Genomic DNA, 16,276 nt, shown 5'->3' with positions numbered 1-16,276 from the left:
TTCAAGTCATGGGTCATACCCTCATGGCTACTCACGACAATCTGTATGTAACTCTGCTCTCTCTCTTCCGGCCTCTTTACACTGTACACATTTGGCACACAAACATATGTATAGGCAAAACATTCATACCTACAGAAATAAATAAAATTAAACAAACGCACCTTGGGTAGGGTGGAGGTACACAAATGTTCTCAGGAGCCAGTGACCAGAGAACTCAAGTTCCTGGAAATGACCACGCCAAGCCTCCTGACAACCCGTCAAGAAAACCCACCACTCCCAGGAACTTTGTAAATGAAACACTAGGGTGTGTAGGACGCAGTGCGGGAACAGTGGGCAGACTCCCACCCTTCCTACTGAAGAGCTAGATTTGGCTTCCAGTTTGTGGCTCTAGGCAAGCCTCACATTACCTGTGGGTGAGGCGGGAGTGGCCATGCCTTGCTGGTCACCCAGGCCTATGCCTGAATTACGTACCTGCATATGTTTGTAAACCACAGAGCACATTCTGGGTTTCGGGGATAGCGGGGGCTGCTGCTCAGATGGTTGAACAGTCTTGACGTGGGCCCTGAGCATATGGCGCTTAGCCCACCTCCATGGGGACTGGCACTATCAGGGTTCTACCAGCCCATCAGCTCCTCACTGAATTAGGAAATCAGAACTGCTCCTTGCAGTGATAGGCAGGAGCCAAGAAACACCTTGCCTGGGAGGACAGTCAGCCAACCTTACACAAACAGCACTGGCTACATGCTGGAGCTCAAAGCTGGAGCAAGCTTTACTCCAACAACTGAGGCAAGGGCAGGAAGCACGAGCACGGGGCAGCTGGGTGCACACTGCAGTAGCACTAACCATATCTCTTAGAAGAGCCCATCAGCCTCTCAAGTCAGAGAGCCACTTACAAGTGTCTGGCAACCATCCCACATCACTAAGGGAGACATTTGGACTCTGTGTCCTTAAAACCCTCATCTGGGATTCTTAGGAATCTGAACAGAGGAGAGATCAGAGGGTTGCTACGACAATAGTGCTGAGAGCCTCCAAACAGACCCATGGGTGCACTGAAGAGGTGTGATGGTCTCTGCAGTGTTTGAGCCAAGGAGCTCTCTGTGAAGGCCCTTGACTCTCCCTCCCCTCTCCCGGAAGTGATTCCCAAAGCTAGGGGTTGAGTTTGCTCTTGTGTGAACACCTACCAGGTGCCACAGCCTTGTGCAGGAAGCTCAGGAGGAAGCCGGCTGTGTTTATAGCCTGTATAATGTCCCCACAAGGCTCCAACACACACCAGGACAGCCGAGAAATATGACCCTGCAGCCTTGCTGAGGAGTTCCATCCCAAGAGGCAAGGACAACAGCAAACGCCCACTGAAAGTTTTCAGAGGAACCTGTGGGTTGCAAGCACTCCTGTGCACTCGGAACTTGGCCTTGGTGCTCACCCAAGTCCACATATCTCCTGGCCCTGCTAACCCTGAGCTGCACTTCTACCCGTAACCAAGCCCACTCCCATGAAACCCACTGTCCTCTCCCCTACCTCCTCTGTACAGTTCCACCTCCTGCCGGCCCCTCCTGAGATTCCAGTCTCCTCCTGGCTCTGCCCTCCCTGGCTATCTCCTGGGTCTCACTTTGGCTGCTGTGGAGACCTTTTATCTTCAGCCATAATGGCTCAGAATATGGCACTGGCCCTTCTCATGTCCCAGATCCCAAGGCCCAGGTGGCCCCTCCCCCAACACGGCATCAGCTTCTGCCTCTATTTGTTCTACATAAGCAGCTCCTTGGCCTGACCACTCTGATACATTCATGCTACACTGGGCACGGAAATCCATGCACCAATGACCAGGGTCTATCAACCACACATCACAGCAGAATCTCACTCAACACTTGTCCTCTCAAATGCCCCTCCTCCATTTGCTCTGAGTGCCAGGCCCTAGGATTTGGGACCTTAGGTTTAAAGTTGGCATTCAAAGTTCTTCCAATGGTTCCATGCTGCTATAACTCATGAACACCAGGCCCAGGTTTCCCAATCCATCAGAGAGACTCTTCCAGAGACAGCTAGAAATCCTCTTCTCCCAGTGCAGGGGCTCCTGTAGGACAACCACACCATGCACTATACTATAACACCTATATATACTCTCTCTAGGACAACCACACCATGCACTATACTATGACACCTATATATACTCTCTCTAGGACAACCACACCATGCACTATACTATAACACCTATATATACTCGCTCATCAGATTACCACCTTGTGGGCAAGGGTCAGAGAACACAGCCTGTGCTCCTGGTCACTTTCCTGTCTCATCTCTCCCTGCTCAAACCCTCCTTGCTCTGCCACCTTCACCAGTCAACATGGAGATAGTACTCGGTCTCCAACCCTAGTCCTTAGCTTGGGCCTGGGCCAAGACAAAAAAAAAAAGTCTCTAAGCCTAAAAGAGGGACCACAGCTGTCCCGGTGGAAGCTCAATCCCCACTGCTGTTCTGCTCTAGAAGCCTCTGAAAGAACATCAATGGTAGATGCCTAGGCTCTCTGAATAGGAAAGACCTAGTTCTTGTGGCTAAGCCCTGCCACCTAGTGGTGGCACCGTGTACTGTATGCCTCAAACAGCAGTAATAGCATCTTTGTCACTGTTCCCATGTTGTGCCAGTCACTCTTCTTAACAAGAGCTAATTCAAAACTTGTCCTGCCACCTGTAAGACGAACCCTATCACTGTCCCAAGAGCTCGGAGGAGTCCACTGACCCACCTAGTGTCACACAGCTTCAGAATCCACACTCCATTCTGTCCTGTCCCAAGCCAGGAACTTCTCCCAATTCCCGGAGATCTGCTCACATAAGTTACCCAAGAAAGTGCTGCTTTCCAGCATCCAAGAAGCAACCAAGAAAGTGCTTATGGGAACACTGGGGTAGAGAGTGCTAAAGACTGAACTCCAAACCCAACGCTAACTCCCCGCTGCTCTGCATCCACAAGTGGCAGTTAAACAAGAGGCCATAGGCCTAGGCCTGGTACCAGGGCCTGGCCCCCAGCTAAAGTCAACCTTCTATGTGGTTCATGGCTCTAGGCAGACCTGTGGAAGATAACATGAGGCCAAGGTCCCACCAACCTCTATGGGCAGCCCTGTCTTCTTGACCCTGGAAAGTCATCTCTGTCACAGGGAGAAATGAGTAGCATGAGGTTTTCAAGAAGGAGGTCTCAGGGACAGTCCTAGCCAGACACTCACCAAAGACTCCTCAGCTACAGTGTGTGTGAGACTCTGCTATCTCATAGCGGGGTACCAACACCCCAAGCCAAGATGGCTATACCACCAACTATTCACCTGATGAACCCAACAGCCACAGGAAGTCTCCCAGACTGGACTGTCCCTGGGAGCTATGTAAGCACCACAGCAATGACAAATGCCCAGCCCTAGCAGCAGCTCAGCAGTGGCTGCCTGTGGGCCTAGGACACTGCTCAGCACTCACACTGATAATGCTGCAACAGCCGGTGAGTCCGCGCATCCCACACCTTCACCGTGTTGTCCATGCCAGCAGCAGCAATGCAGGTACCACTGGGGTGGAAGTCCACATAGGTGACAAAACTGGAGAGACAGAACAGTCATATACCATAAGACGTCTTCCCTGGGTAGAATGGACCCAAAGTGCTCTTTCCCTGTGTGTCTGCTCACACAGTTCCCTCAACCTGGAACACGCTGCTTTACCAGGTAGCCAAGAGAGAGCAAATAGCAGATGACAACAGTGACCAGTAGTGACGTAAAGTAGACTTAGCAGGGACCATATCCCTCCCTCCCTCCTTTCTGTCTAGTTTTTTGAGAGAACATCTTGGTACTCAGTATGTCGCCATGGCCGACCTTCCCACCTCCCCTCCTCAGGACTAAGATTACAAGTGTAACACATCCAGCCCACTGCTGATTTTTTAAGTACAAGTGGAGATAGCTATCTTTAGACCAACAGGTTAGCCAAGTTGCTCTGGGGTTCCTTTGCCAGGGCTAGCTCCAAGACAGGTCCCACCAACTGAGGTCTGGGTGGAAAGGCCTAGCAGGGCTACAAGGGCTGCTCACCACCATCTGTCTCTAGAAGCCAGGCCAAGAGCCTTCAATGCATACACATAATACTCAGGCACCCTGGAGGGGCCCCTGCCGGTGAGTCCCAGCTTAGGGAATGAGGAATGAAGCCAAGTCCTCTTAGACATGTAGAAGATAAAGCCCCGCCCAAGGGCAGGCTCCTCCCATTCTCCACGTATAATGTGGCACAGAATGAAGAGCCACTACCATGGGTGATGCTAATTTTTAACATGCAGTTTAGGGGGTTGATTCAATGCTCAGAGAGACATATTATAATTGAGAACTAGAAACTAAAAGGGAGAAAAAAAGAGGCTGAATTACTGTGACTTTAGGTAAGATTTCTGCTGTCTATAGGGTAAGGATGGGGCTTAACTCTCCATCCACAAAGGATAAGGTAAAAGCTCCTATGAAAGGCAGATTCAGTTGAAGAGAGCAAGCAAGGCTGATGCATGCACAGCTCCAGCTCCTGAAGGCCCCTGGGCATCCTCATGCCCTGACCTACACTCTGTAGGACCTGCAGAGGGAAGACAATAGGGACTCACCCGCCGTGCTCACAGTATGAGTGGATACACTCCCGGCTGGTCTTGTCCCACAGCTTGACAGTTTTGTCATCACTGGCAGACACGATGAGCCGCCCGTCAGGGGAGAACCTAGGTTGACAGGGCCATAAGTCACACTACTAATAAACTCTTTGAATACCACACTGTGTTCTCCACAGCCACTTCCTCTCACATGCTATTGCTTGATCCAGGAACTCTCTGGGCATTTAGGGTTTTTTAAATGTTGTTTTGACACAGGGTCTTATTATGTAGCACTGGCTAGTCTGCAACACTCTATATGTAGACCAAACTGTCCTAGAACTGTGGCAATCTTCCTGCCTCAGCCTCTCAAGTCCTGAGACTATAAGTGTGGACCACCAGCTGCCTGACCCAGGAACCACCTATCGTCACATGTGCTACTCTGATACTCTGAGTGATCCTGGGCAAGCAGCCTCCCTCTCTGTGAGCTCCGTCCTCTACTGTAACACACAGTAACCACACAGAAGCACAGACTGCCCAGGAGGCATGTGGCCTGAAGCAGTACACAGATGGTGCTGCTTGATGCCTGGCGGTGGTCAGGAGCTCCACAGGAGTACATTAGCAAAATAGGCTGGGCCAACAAAAGCACAAGGAGGTCCTGGGACCTACCATCAAAGGCCTACTGAGGACATAGAACCCCACTTTGCTGGCTTGCCCTCACCATCAGTACCTGCTCCCAGGACAGGGCTCTCCCAGAATAAAGAATGGTTCTGTCCTAGGGATAAAAAATTTCCAGAGGAAGATAGTTCAATGGCCCCCAACTTCAGACTTTCATGGTTTCTTAGTACTCACTGGACACCTTAACCCCCTCCTCTGGAGCAGAGCTGTGACAGGAGAACGCTCTGTTGAAAGAAGCTGACAAAAGCACAGGCAGGGGGCTGGAGAGATGGCTCAGCGGTTAAGAGCACTGACTGCTCTTCCAGAGGTCTTGAGTTCAATTCCCAGCAACCACATGGTGGCTCACAACCATCTGTAATGGGATCTGAGGACAGTGACAATGTACTCACATATATAAAATAAATAAATCTTTAAAAAAAAAAAAAAAAAAAAACCACAGGCAGGAATATCTGTCTCTATAATGCTTCAAGTCACCTGCATCCCACGTCACAGCGTCACCTCCCACACGGTGATGGTGTGTATATGCTTGGCTCAGGGAGTGGCACTATTAGGAGGTGTGGCCTTGTTGGAGTAGATGTTGGGTGTGGGCTTAAGAACCTCACCCTAGCTGCCTAGGAGTCATTCTTCCACTAGCAGCCTTCAGATGAAGATGTAGAACTCTCAGCTCCTCCTGTACCATGCCTGCCTGGATGCTGCCATGCTTCCGCCCATGCCTGCCTGGATGCTGCCATGCTTCCGCCTTGATGATAATGGACTGAACCTCTGAACTTATAAACCAGCCCCAATTAAATGTTGTTCTTATAAGAGTTGCCCTGGTCATGGTGTCTGTTCACACAAGTAAAAGCCTAACTAAGACACACACCAAAACCAGGGCCTCTGGACCAAGTCCTTTTTTTTTTTTTTTTGGACCAAGTCCTTATCTAGTAGCTCTGGAGCATAATTAAGCTCTGAGCAAAGATACTGTTCTGTTCTAAGCCTGTTTCTTTTTCTGCAAAATGAAAATGATGCTGCCTAGCTGGCAGAACTGTCCTCAGGAACAAGAAAGCACACAGTAGCACTGAGGCCCTTGCTGCTGTGGCTGCTGTTACCTGGATCCTGGGAGTACTCCGCACACCTTGCAGAGGGTCATGGCTGACTAATATGTATCACACATGAGCTCAGTAATGTTTCCCAACAAGTTCAAGGTAGCAACCACTACTGACATACTACACATTAGAAAAGTAAGACTCAGGGTGCCGGGAAGTGGTGGCGCACACCTTTAATCTCAGCACTTGGGAGGCAGAGGCAGGCGGATTTCTGAGTTCGAGGCCAGCCTGATCCCAGCCTGGTCTACAGAGTGAGTTCCAAGACAGAAACGCTGTCTCGAAAAACAAAAACAAAACAAAACAAAAAAATGTGTGTGTGTGTGTGTGTGTGTGTGTAAAGAACTCGGAGATACACAAAAGGCAGGCTAAGCAACTTGCCCAAGGTTAAAAGCGGACACTTACGAGCTCTTCTGTCTCCCCAAACCCCTTCATCCTCCCAGGTTCTCCAGACAGGAAATACTCACTTGGCACAGCGGACCCAGTTGATGTGCTGGGTCAGGGAAAACAGGAATCTCTGGCGATGAGTTGACCACACCTTGACTGTCTTGTCATCAGAGGCTGTCACGAGCGACTGACCATCACTGCAGAAGTGGACACTCCTCACTGTGGCCGTGTGTGCACGAAACACAGTTGACTCGCCTTTGCTATGAGGATAGATATCCAGACTCAGGAGACTCATAACAGACATGAGAACCTACAAGGACCCCAAGTGCTCACCACCTCTCTAGGCCCGACTATCCCGGTCTCACCCCAAAGAGCACCACACAGCAGTCCTTCCAACATAAGGAGACAGCCCTTATGAAGTGAAGCTTCAGCCTCAATTGGCAGCTCAGAGGTAACATGTCCCACTGTGACCAGCTCAAAGCCACGATAAGGACCCAGGGAGGGAAAGCTCTTATACCGAGTCCCTCAATGCTGTCAGTCCCCTGAAGTCCACAACTCACACATTGGGTACCCAGATGCGAACAGTCTTGTCTCGGGAGCCTGAGGCAAGCAGGTGTCCGGATGGGGAGAAATTCACACAAGTCACAGCGTCCTTGTGGCCCGTGAAGCGGTAGGCACGTGACTGGGGCTTCATGTGCCAAATCATGAGGGTTGAGTCCATGGAGCCACTGGCTGAGGAGGGAAGTAACATGATGATTCTCAGATTTCAAGAATCATGAGCACCCACCTCAATGCTAGAGATACAGGAGAGCAACAGGCCCAGCTCCACCTTCACAGGCATTCCCAACAGGGCAAGGATAGGATCCCATTGGGATGGCCCACATCTCCTATGACTGCTGACCTATAGTTTGAACAGTTATAGCCTGGCAGTTCTCCTTGCAGCAGGCCAACACAAGACTAACAGGACATTTAGTACACAGTACATTTCTGTACTGCAACCCAAGTTCCTATGAAATTTAAACCTGTATGACCAACCCATGGTCTCCCCATTGATACTCTAAGAGCTCAGGGGCAAGTATTCCCAACACTCAGGGCCATTCAGACACAAAAGGCCTTTTACTATTGGAAGGACCCAATTTGGGACTGGAGAGATGGCTCAGTGGCTAGGAGCACTGGATGCTCTTACAGAGGTCCTTAGTTCAATTCTTAGCACCCACAAGGTAGCTCATAACCACCTACAACTGTAGTCACATGGAATCCAGTGCCCTCTTCTGGTGTACAAATGTATGTGCAGGCAAAACACCCATATACATAAGTAAATAAATCTTTAAAAGAAAGAAAATAAAAGAAAGGACCCAATTTGGGGCTGTAGAGAGGGCTCAGTGATTAAGAGCACTTGCTGCTCTTCTAGAGAATCTGGGTTCAGTTTCCACATGGTGGCTCACAATAGTCTGTACTCCAGTTCCAGATCTGATGTTCTCTTCTGAACTCTGGGGCCACCTGGTACAAATGTGGTGCACAGACGTATATGCAGGTAAAACGTTCATGTACATAAAATAAGACAATCTAAAAATAAATTAAAAATAAAAGAAAGGCCAGGTGGTGGCCGCAGTGGCGATGCACACCTTTAATCCCAGCACTTGAGAGCAAAGGCAGGCGGTTTCTGTGAATTCAAGGCAGCCTGGTCTATGGTGTGAGTTCCAGGACATTCAAGGCTATACAGAGAAACCTTGTCCCAAAGAACCAAAAGATAGATTAGATAGATGATAGATAGATAGATAGATAGATAGATAGATAGATAGATAAGGTAGGTAGGTAGGTAGGTAGGTAGATTGAGTAAAAATGAAAGAACCAAACTTAATAAGAAGCCCAAGAAGAGGACAAAAAAATGGCTTCAGCTCCTTCTTTGCTTATAGCAAACCACTATATCAACAGTGTCTGGCAGGAAACCTCAACAATAAAATATAGAGGCAAGCTTAATCCAAGCAATAAGCAGGCTGTAGCCAGGCAAGCTGTTTAGGAACCCCAGTGTGTATGAGGAAGTGGCAGGGGTATGGAGTTAGGAGACAGACCCTGTTAGACATCTTTTTCACTTGCAGGCCTCTAAAACAAGAAAATGTGCCATATTACTGTGGACAATCAAACTGAAGACTCAAAAGAAGCTAGTATGATGGGTGGTGGTGGTGGCGCACAGCTTTAATTACAGCACTTGGGAAGCAGAGACAGTCAGATTTCTGAGTTTGAGGCCAGCCTGGTCTACAGAGTGAGTTCCAGGACAGCCAGGACTACATAGAGAAACCCTGTCTTGAAAAAAAAAAAAGCAAAAAGCAAAAACCAACCAAACAAACAAAAAAACCAAAGGGGGGCGGGGAGGGAAGAGAAGCTAGTTTGAGGCCCATGCCACAGAACAGACCCAAGAAGTAGCCAGAATGTACAGGGGAAAACCTAACCCTCTAGTATTAGAGTCAGTCAGTCTCTCTCTCTCTCTCTCTCTCTCTCTCTCTCTCTCTCTCTCTCTCTCTCTTTCAAGACAGGGTTTCTCTGTGTAACCCTGCCTGTCCTGGAACTCAAATAGATCCACCTGCCTTTGCCTCCCGGAGCTGGGATTAAAGCTGCATGCCACCACGCCTGGTCCTAGTCTCTCTCAAGACTGCATTACCAGCAATGCACAGAGAGCCTGCATGGGTCTGCACCCAGGTCTTCTGTGGTACATACTATAAATTCCAATTTAATGTCATTATGGGATTCCTGGGTGTGTAAACAAGTGGGTCTCTAATACTTTTTCTTAAAATATGCATTTGGTGTTTTTCCTGCAAGTATATCTGTGAGGGGGTGTCGGATCTCTTGGGACTGGAGCTACAGACAGTTGTGAGCTGCCATGTGGGTGCTGGGAACTGAATTTGGGTCAGGTCCTCTAGAAAATCTGCTAGTGCTCTTAAACTGCTGAGTTATTTCTCCAGCCCAGGGTCTCTGATTCTTGTGCCTTCTTAGGCTCTTTTCCTTCTGTTTGTTTGTCTTGTTCAAATCTGATACGATACTCTTTGTTTTATCTTACTACATTTTATTTTCTTATATTTTATTATTATCCCTTAGAAGCCTGTTCTTTTCTAACGGGAGACAGAAAGGGGGTGGATCAAGATGGCAGGGGAGGTGGGGAGGAACTGGGAAAAGTTATAGGGGGAGGGGAAACTGTAATCAGTGTAACCAGGACATATTTTGTAAGAAAAGAATCTAGTTTCAATAAAAGGAATAAACGAATGAATGAATAATCAAATAAATAGATAAATAAATGCTGCATGACCTTGTCAAGGCTCCTAACCTCTGTGAACACTATACTCTTCTCATGCAAAAAGGAGGTTAAGGCGCCTAATAAGTAAGTCCAGAAGGCTGGCAGCTAGAAGCAAAGCTAAGGACTAGAAAAAGCAACGTGTCCTTCCTGTACTCTGGTGTTCCCATATCTCCCAGTGAGAAACTCAGCCTTCTCAGTTTAGAATCCAGAGGCCTTCTTTTACCCAGGTGCTTGGTGTTGAGACTGAAGTCCACACAGGTAACTGCATCTCGGTGGCCCTTAAAATGTCTCTCCAGTGAGGGGTCCTCCTAGGAAAAGCAAGGTCAAATGCTTATAACCAGAAAAGGGGGCTACTCTGGAACTAAGACTTCCTAGAACGAGGAGACGTTAAAAGCACTCAAACCATGATCTCATGTATGTAGAAAATCCTAAGGAATCCACTAAAAACTACTAGAATAAATTAGTACAGCAAGGAAGGGTTCACGATCAACAAACACACATCCACAAAGGAACAGACAAATCAATAAATCCACAACAAATGAACCAAATATAGGCCCAGTGTAGGGGCAAACACCTTTAATCCCAGCACTTGGGAGGTAGAGGCAGGTGGAACTCTGTGAGTTCAAGGCCAGCCTGGACTACACAATAAGTTCCAAGATAGCCAAGACCATAGTAAGTTATCTCCCTCCACCTCAAACACCAAAAATTTTAAAAACAACAACAAAAGGAAACAAACAAACAATCAAAACCCCCACACCTTAGGAGCTCCAAGGAACCCAGCTTGGGAAAAGATATTTCTCTAACACAGCAAAGCCATTGCTATTTCACAAAACTCTACCCTAAACAAAGGTGAGGCCCAGTGCCCAGCTCCACCCCCAAACACTCCTTCAGGACCACGCCTTTTAACCGATGGAGTGGTAGTTCAGGTGGAAGGCTCCAACTAAGCAGCAAGTGCTCGTTCTGCCTCCTGTCCTCACCCCTCACCAGAGCCTCTTAGAAACGTAAGAGTGAGGAAGTGTCCATCCTAGACTCAGTGGGCAGAAGCATGTTCAGGTCCAACCCTCATCAGTGAGACCTCTTCCCAATGCCTTTTTCCCTGAGCAGTTTCCTGCTTGTAGGCCTCTTCAACCCTAAAATCTGTGTGGGGCTAAATGTAAACAGAATATCAAATTGGCAGTCAAAAGTCTGGGTGCTATTTCTAACCAAGTTTTCCCGGGTGCATCAAGAGCCACCAGTTCCCACCTGGCCCTGTGGAAGCAAATTCTTATTTAAAAGACCAGTTTGGAGTCCTTTTCTGAACTGGGAAGAGGGGTCAGAATCGAGCCCAGGTCACACTGCAGGCCTCCGCCATCCCAGGCATCCCAATGGTCTACTGCTTCTACTTGTTGGAAAAGGATGTCACCTCCAAAAAAAACCCTGTTGCTCAAAAGAGAACAAGTTTATGAAGCTCACTCTGGCCACGTCCCTGGCCACGTCCCAGGCCACCACAAGGGTCGGGCCTTGATTGTGTCTTCCTCGATAAGCCGTACATTCCAGAGGCAGGGACTTATTTCTTCGCCCTGGTGGCCCAGCATCTAGCCTGGTACTTGGGTGCTAAGTCAGTGACCGGACCCACCCGGTAACCTTGGATGAGGAGGTCACCCTAGAACCCCACGTCACCACCCGCCCCTCTCGCGGCCATTGTTCCAAGCAGCCAGGCGCCCACTCTCCAGGGACTTACCTGGTTGGGAGTAGCCATGGCAGGGCTGGCGGGGCCGGCAGGACCAGCGGCACCCCAAATGCCCGAGATAGCTGGGTCGGCAGTTGTGCCAGTTCAGTTTCCGCGCCCCCAATCGCCGCCAATAGCAACGCCGGTGGCGTCGCCGCGTCCCGCCCACCGCAATTAAAGGAGAAGCGCCCTAGGTTTTTGCCCGCCGACAGGAAGTTGGGTCGCTCGATAGGCGCCACGCTTTTGTCCTCCAGCTCTGCCTGATGAAATAACCCGCCGAGCAGCCAAAAGCCTCAGTTCGCTATCACACTTTCCTCCTGAGAACTTAAAAAATCCTAGATGAAGGTTTCGGCCCTTCAGCTCTAGCTCAGATAATGGAGCGCGCAGCCATTGGGGAAATGAAGTGCTACATAGCGCTTACCCCCACAGTCTTAGTAAAGGTAGAACTACATTTCCCGAGATGCCCCGGGGCGGGCGGAGTTTTACCATTCTGAGTGACGGCCTTAAGGATCCCGGAAAAAGGACACTGGTATTGCTCTTGGCTTAAAGCTTCTGCCTAAGGCGCCATTGAGAACCAGGCGTTAGTGCTTCGGGACCCCAGAATAAATGGTTCGTTCCTTTAAATGCTCCTAAGTGTCTATTAAAAAAAAACTGGAGTCACTTAAAGTAAGAACCATGGAGTAGAGAGACCTGTGTTCAGTTCTTAAAAAAAGCGTCTGCTCTGAGGATCTGCCTCCCCATTTGTCCTAAGAAGGGATGTGATTGCGGCCTGTCTTGCTCAGAAGTCTTTAGCCTTAAGAAGTCTTTTCCTGGAAGAAGTTGATGTATTCCCATCTCTGGGTAGTCTGAGGATAATCTTGGGTTCCATAGCCTGATCCTAGCTTCGGGGAAAAAAAAAAAATTAAAAGAAGTAATTCACGGGTCCGACCACCAGAGGCCGCCCTTTCCCACTTTCTGCAGTAAAAGCAGCAAAGGCCTGGAGTGACCTTAATATGCATCTGACTTGAACTGGGTGTTTTGTAAGACTCAAGAACCTTCCATCACCTCTCCTGGGCAGGCCAACTCGTCCATACTCAAACACTAATTAGGAGCTGGCTGCTTCCTGAGGTTTCTTACTAAATGCCTAGGCTTGAAACTGTGTCCCTAAATCTGCAGGGACAGTAAACTCAGAAACTGGGGTGGGGGGTGGGGGGTGGGGGGTGGGGGGTAGGAGGGGCGTGTATTTGGACCTAAAAGAATGGCTCATTGGTTAAGGATGTATACGATTCTCCCAGAGGACACAAGTTCTATTCCCAGCTCCCATGTCAGATGGCTTACAACTGCCTGTAACTCCAGCTCTGAGGCAATTCAACACCTCCTGACTGTCTCCTGAGGCGCGCGCACACACACATCATTAAAAATAATTTTTAATGTTTTGATGAGAGATACAGGATATATATCTGATCCTATTTTAACTATGTTGGCATAGAATTGGTTCCTTTACTTGGAAATGCTTAATTTAACATAGGCATTGTGAAAGTCCTAAGACAAAAATAGTCGCTCACATACATGATATACTCTGAATCATTCAGCACTGTTGAGAGGACGAATTCCCAGGCTTCCCATAAACAGTATTCAGTTTTTTTCTTGCCTATAAGTGTCATCAGCAGCCCACTCCAGAAACATGTATATTCCTACAATGTCAAAATGTATTGAATAACCATATATTCACACGCTGTATCAGTTTGCTGCTGGTGCTCTATTTTCGAGATAAGGTCTCTCTATGTAGTCCTAGCTTTCCTTCCTTTCTGGCAGCCACAGGTCCTTTTATTTTTACTTTTTTAGATTCATATGTATGAGTGCTTTGCCTACCTGTATGTATATGTACCACACTTATGTCTGATGTCTTATGAAGACATCAGATCCCCCTGGAACTGTAGTTACAAATGAGCTGCCATGTGGGTGCTAGGAACTGAAACTGGGTCCTCAGTAAGAGCAGAGGTACCCTTTGGTGTTCTCTCCAGCAACCAGCCACAGACTCTTTTACCCTAATCTGTTTCTTTTGTCTTGCTTTTTTTTTTTTTTTTTTTTTTTTTTTGAGAATGTTGTGGGGTAGCCACCAGAGAAGACTGCTAAGACATGGGGTAAGACAATAGAAAGTCTTTATTAGCCAGCCAACAACTACACTGGGTGTTGTTTGAAATCCCATTGTAACCACAAGTCTTTCTCAGGGTGAGCTTTTAAGCATAAAACCATGTTCTGGGTTGACATACTTAAGTTAACAAGACCAGTTAGTCAGAAGAGGAAGCACAGAAGCCCAAAGGCAAGGTTAGTGCTTTTAAACCATTTCCCATATCTCTGGACTTTGATGGATTAGGTGTTTGTTTTAGTTTTGGCAGGTGGTGCTATCTATGTACTGGGTTTTACAGCCTGAATGGTACTTCCACCATGGAGTCAGTTGTGCTAAGGTCTGGGAACCTGTTACAAGAAGGGTTCCATGTAGCCCAGGCTGGCCTGCAGATCACTACATTAGCTGAAGAAAGCTTTGAACTTCAGATGATCCTGCTTCTGTTCTGGAAATACAGGTTTATACCGTCGTGTTTGGTTTGCACAGTGGTGGGGATTCATGCATGCTAGGCAAAGCAAGGCCCCCTCTGAGCTATAACTCTAATTTCATGATTACAATCTTAATTACTAATATTCCTTACAGATCTCTTACCTTTACATAAAAAATATACGTGGAAATATATGTGTATATAAATACATATGCATGCACAGTGTATTATTATGAAGACTACAAAATGACTATAGAGAGGTATGAGAGGCTACAGAGTTCAAAGAAGCCTTGCTGGGAGGAGAGGTGGGGAACAGATACAGATGGGAGGAGTTATGTACATTGTTACACATGATATTAGTGAACACAGTTGAGAGCTGCCAGAGGTTCTCAGGGCCACTCTGCAGAGGCATGGGGGCTGCAGAGATAGATACAGGACATCTCAGATATGGATGGACAGACAGAAATTCGAATGGGCCAAGTTAAGTAGAGGGAGCTGTGCTGAGCTACAGCATGTTGAGGGCTGTGAGTTCTGTTGGCTCCCTGACACAGTCACTTGGTGACTGGGCGACTGGTCACTGGAAAACAGGTTGGTGGGGCTGTTACCATTGTGGTGTTAGATATTCTTTTCATGGGACCCAGACAGGTTGTTGCAGCCTTCGTTGGTCTAGTCTCTTCTGAGAATTTCTCAAGGGGCACATGCCTTCTATCTCAGCTCTTTGGAAGCAGAGGCAGGAGAGTCTCTGTGAATTTGAAGCCAGCTATTTCCAGATTAGCCAAAGTTGCAGAGTGAGACCCTGGCACAAAATAATAACAAAGTCCTCAGGCCTGGAGTTTCTGGTACGGTTTTAAACCACCTGTGTGCCTACTTGGAGAAGGATGTAGGTGGTGACTTTTCATTTGACAGGATGAGGTGTTTATTACTCTGTATATCATGACTGGTACCTAGACAGCTGGTGATAAGCTACATGCACAAACAAACAAAGAGTCATTCTTCCTCTGTGTTTGCATTCACTCCAGAGCCAGCTTCTGCTGTGCTCCGTGGAGTCCCCTCGGGCAAGGCAAAGCTGATAAGCCTCAGTCTCACACAATGTAGAGTAATTTAGAGCAGGACACAACCTTGTCTCCATAGCCAGCTAAACATTAAAGGCACAGGGGTAGGGGATGAGAGGTTATGGGGTGAGATAAAAAAAGAAAATGCAGAAAAGTCTGTGTACAAAATTTAAGATTTAAACTGGATTTGGTGGTGCATGCCTTTAATCTGAGCACACTATAGCCAGAGGCAGGTGGATCTCTGTGAGTTCATAGGCTAGCCTGGTCTGCAGCCTGAGTTCCAGGACAGCTAAGGCTAGTTAGTATACAAAGAAACCCTGTCTCTAAGTAGTAGTAGTAGTAGTAATAATAATAATAATAACAATAATAATAATAAATATAAACATTTGGGGAGGGAGCTGGTAGTGGGGTTTTGTCCATTTTACCTGTTAAATACCCTTGGTTAGAGAAATCTTCAGTTCAGAAGACTACATTTAAGCGGGCTCAGTGGCTCAACCCTGTAGTCACAATTACTGGAGAATCTGAGACAGAGTGGTCACAGGTTCTTAGCCTGCCTGCACTGCAGAGTAAGTTAAATGTAAGAGGCCAGTCTGGGAAACTCAGTAAGACCCTGTCTCAAAACAAAGAGTCAAAAAGGGTAAGTAACTGTTTGCCAGAACTCGTTGCTTCCCCCCACCTTTTCTGACTTCCATTTTCACACAGAGGCCGGTACCCACGCATACACACACGCACACACACACACATACGCACGCACAAAACAAACTAGATATGTAGTAGATGGGTGGATGGATGGATGGATGGATGATTGATAGATAGGTAGATAGGTATTTTTAAAGGAAAAGGCTAGCAATATGGCTGAGCAGGAAAAGAGCTTGCTGCAAGTTGAGTTCAGTCTTGAGTTCAATCCCCAGAAGGTGTGGGAGGCACGGAGGTGTTTGTGCTCACAGAGAAGCACTAAGGGAACCAGGAATGTTAAACACATAGG

General features: G+C 47.8%; 1 protein-coding gene across 3 annotated transcripts in view; it reads right to left on the bottom strand.

The window, feature by feature from the left end:
- Nucleotides 1-12,152, bottom strand: part of Poc1a (POC1 centriolar protein A) — a 72,732-nt gene extending 60,580 nt beyond the window's left edge. For 2 of the 3 annotated variants that reach the window (XR_013105734.1, XM_034525011.2), the window contains exons 1-6: nucleotides 11,718-12,152; nucleotides 10,221-10,305; nucleotides 7,269-7,440; nucleotides 6,789-6,968; nucleotides 4,586-4,693; nucleotides 3,445-3,560 (exon numbers count right to left, since the gene is read on the bottom strand). Coding sequence is in view for 2 of the 3 variants with exons in the window: in XM_034525011.2 (XP_034380902.1) it covers nucleotides 3,445-3,560; nucleotides 4,586-4,693; nucleotides 6,789-6,968; nucleotides 7,269-7,440; nucleotides 10,221-10,305; nucleotides 11,718-11,735 (679 nt within the window). In the remaining variant the exon portion in view is untranslated. The remainder of the gene's footprint in view (nucleotides 1-3,444; nucleotides 3,561-4,585; nucleotides 4,694-6,788; nucleotides 6,969-7,268; nucleotides 7,441-10,220; nucleotides 10,306-11,717) is intronic. The other variant, XM_034525010.2, reaches the window with a different exon arrangement.
- Between the last annotated feature and the right edge of the window lie 4,124 nt (nucleotides 12,153-16,276).

Source organism: Arvicanthis niloticus, chromosome 21 (genome assembly GCF_011762505.2).
Source record: "Arvicanthis niloticus isolate mArvNil1 chromosome 21, mArvNil1.pat.X, whole genome shotgun sequence".
Taxonomy (NCBI): domain Eukaryota; kingdom Metazoa; phylum Chordata; class Mammalia; order Rodentia; family Muridae; genus Arvicanthis; species Arvicanthis niloticus.
The sequence above is the reverse complement of the archived record's forward strand: the minus strand, read 5'-3'. Positions and strand labels throughout refer to the sequence as shown.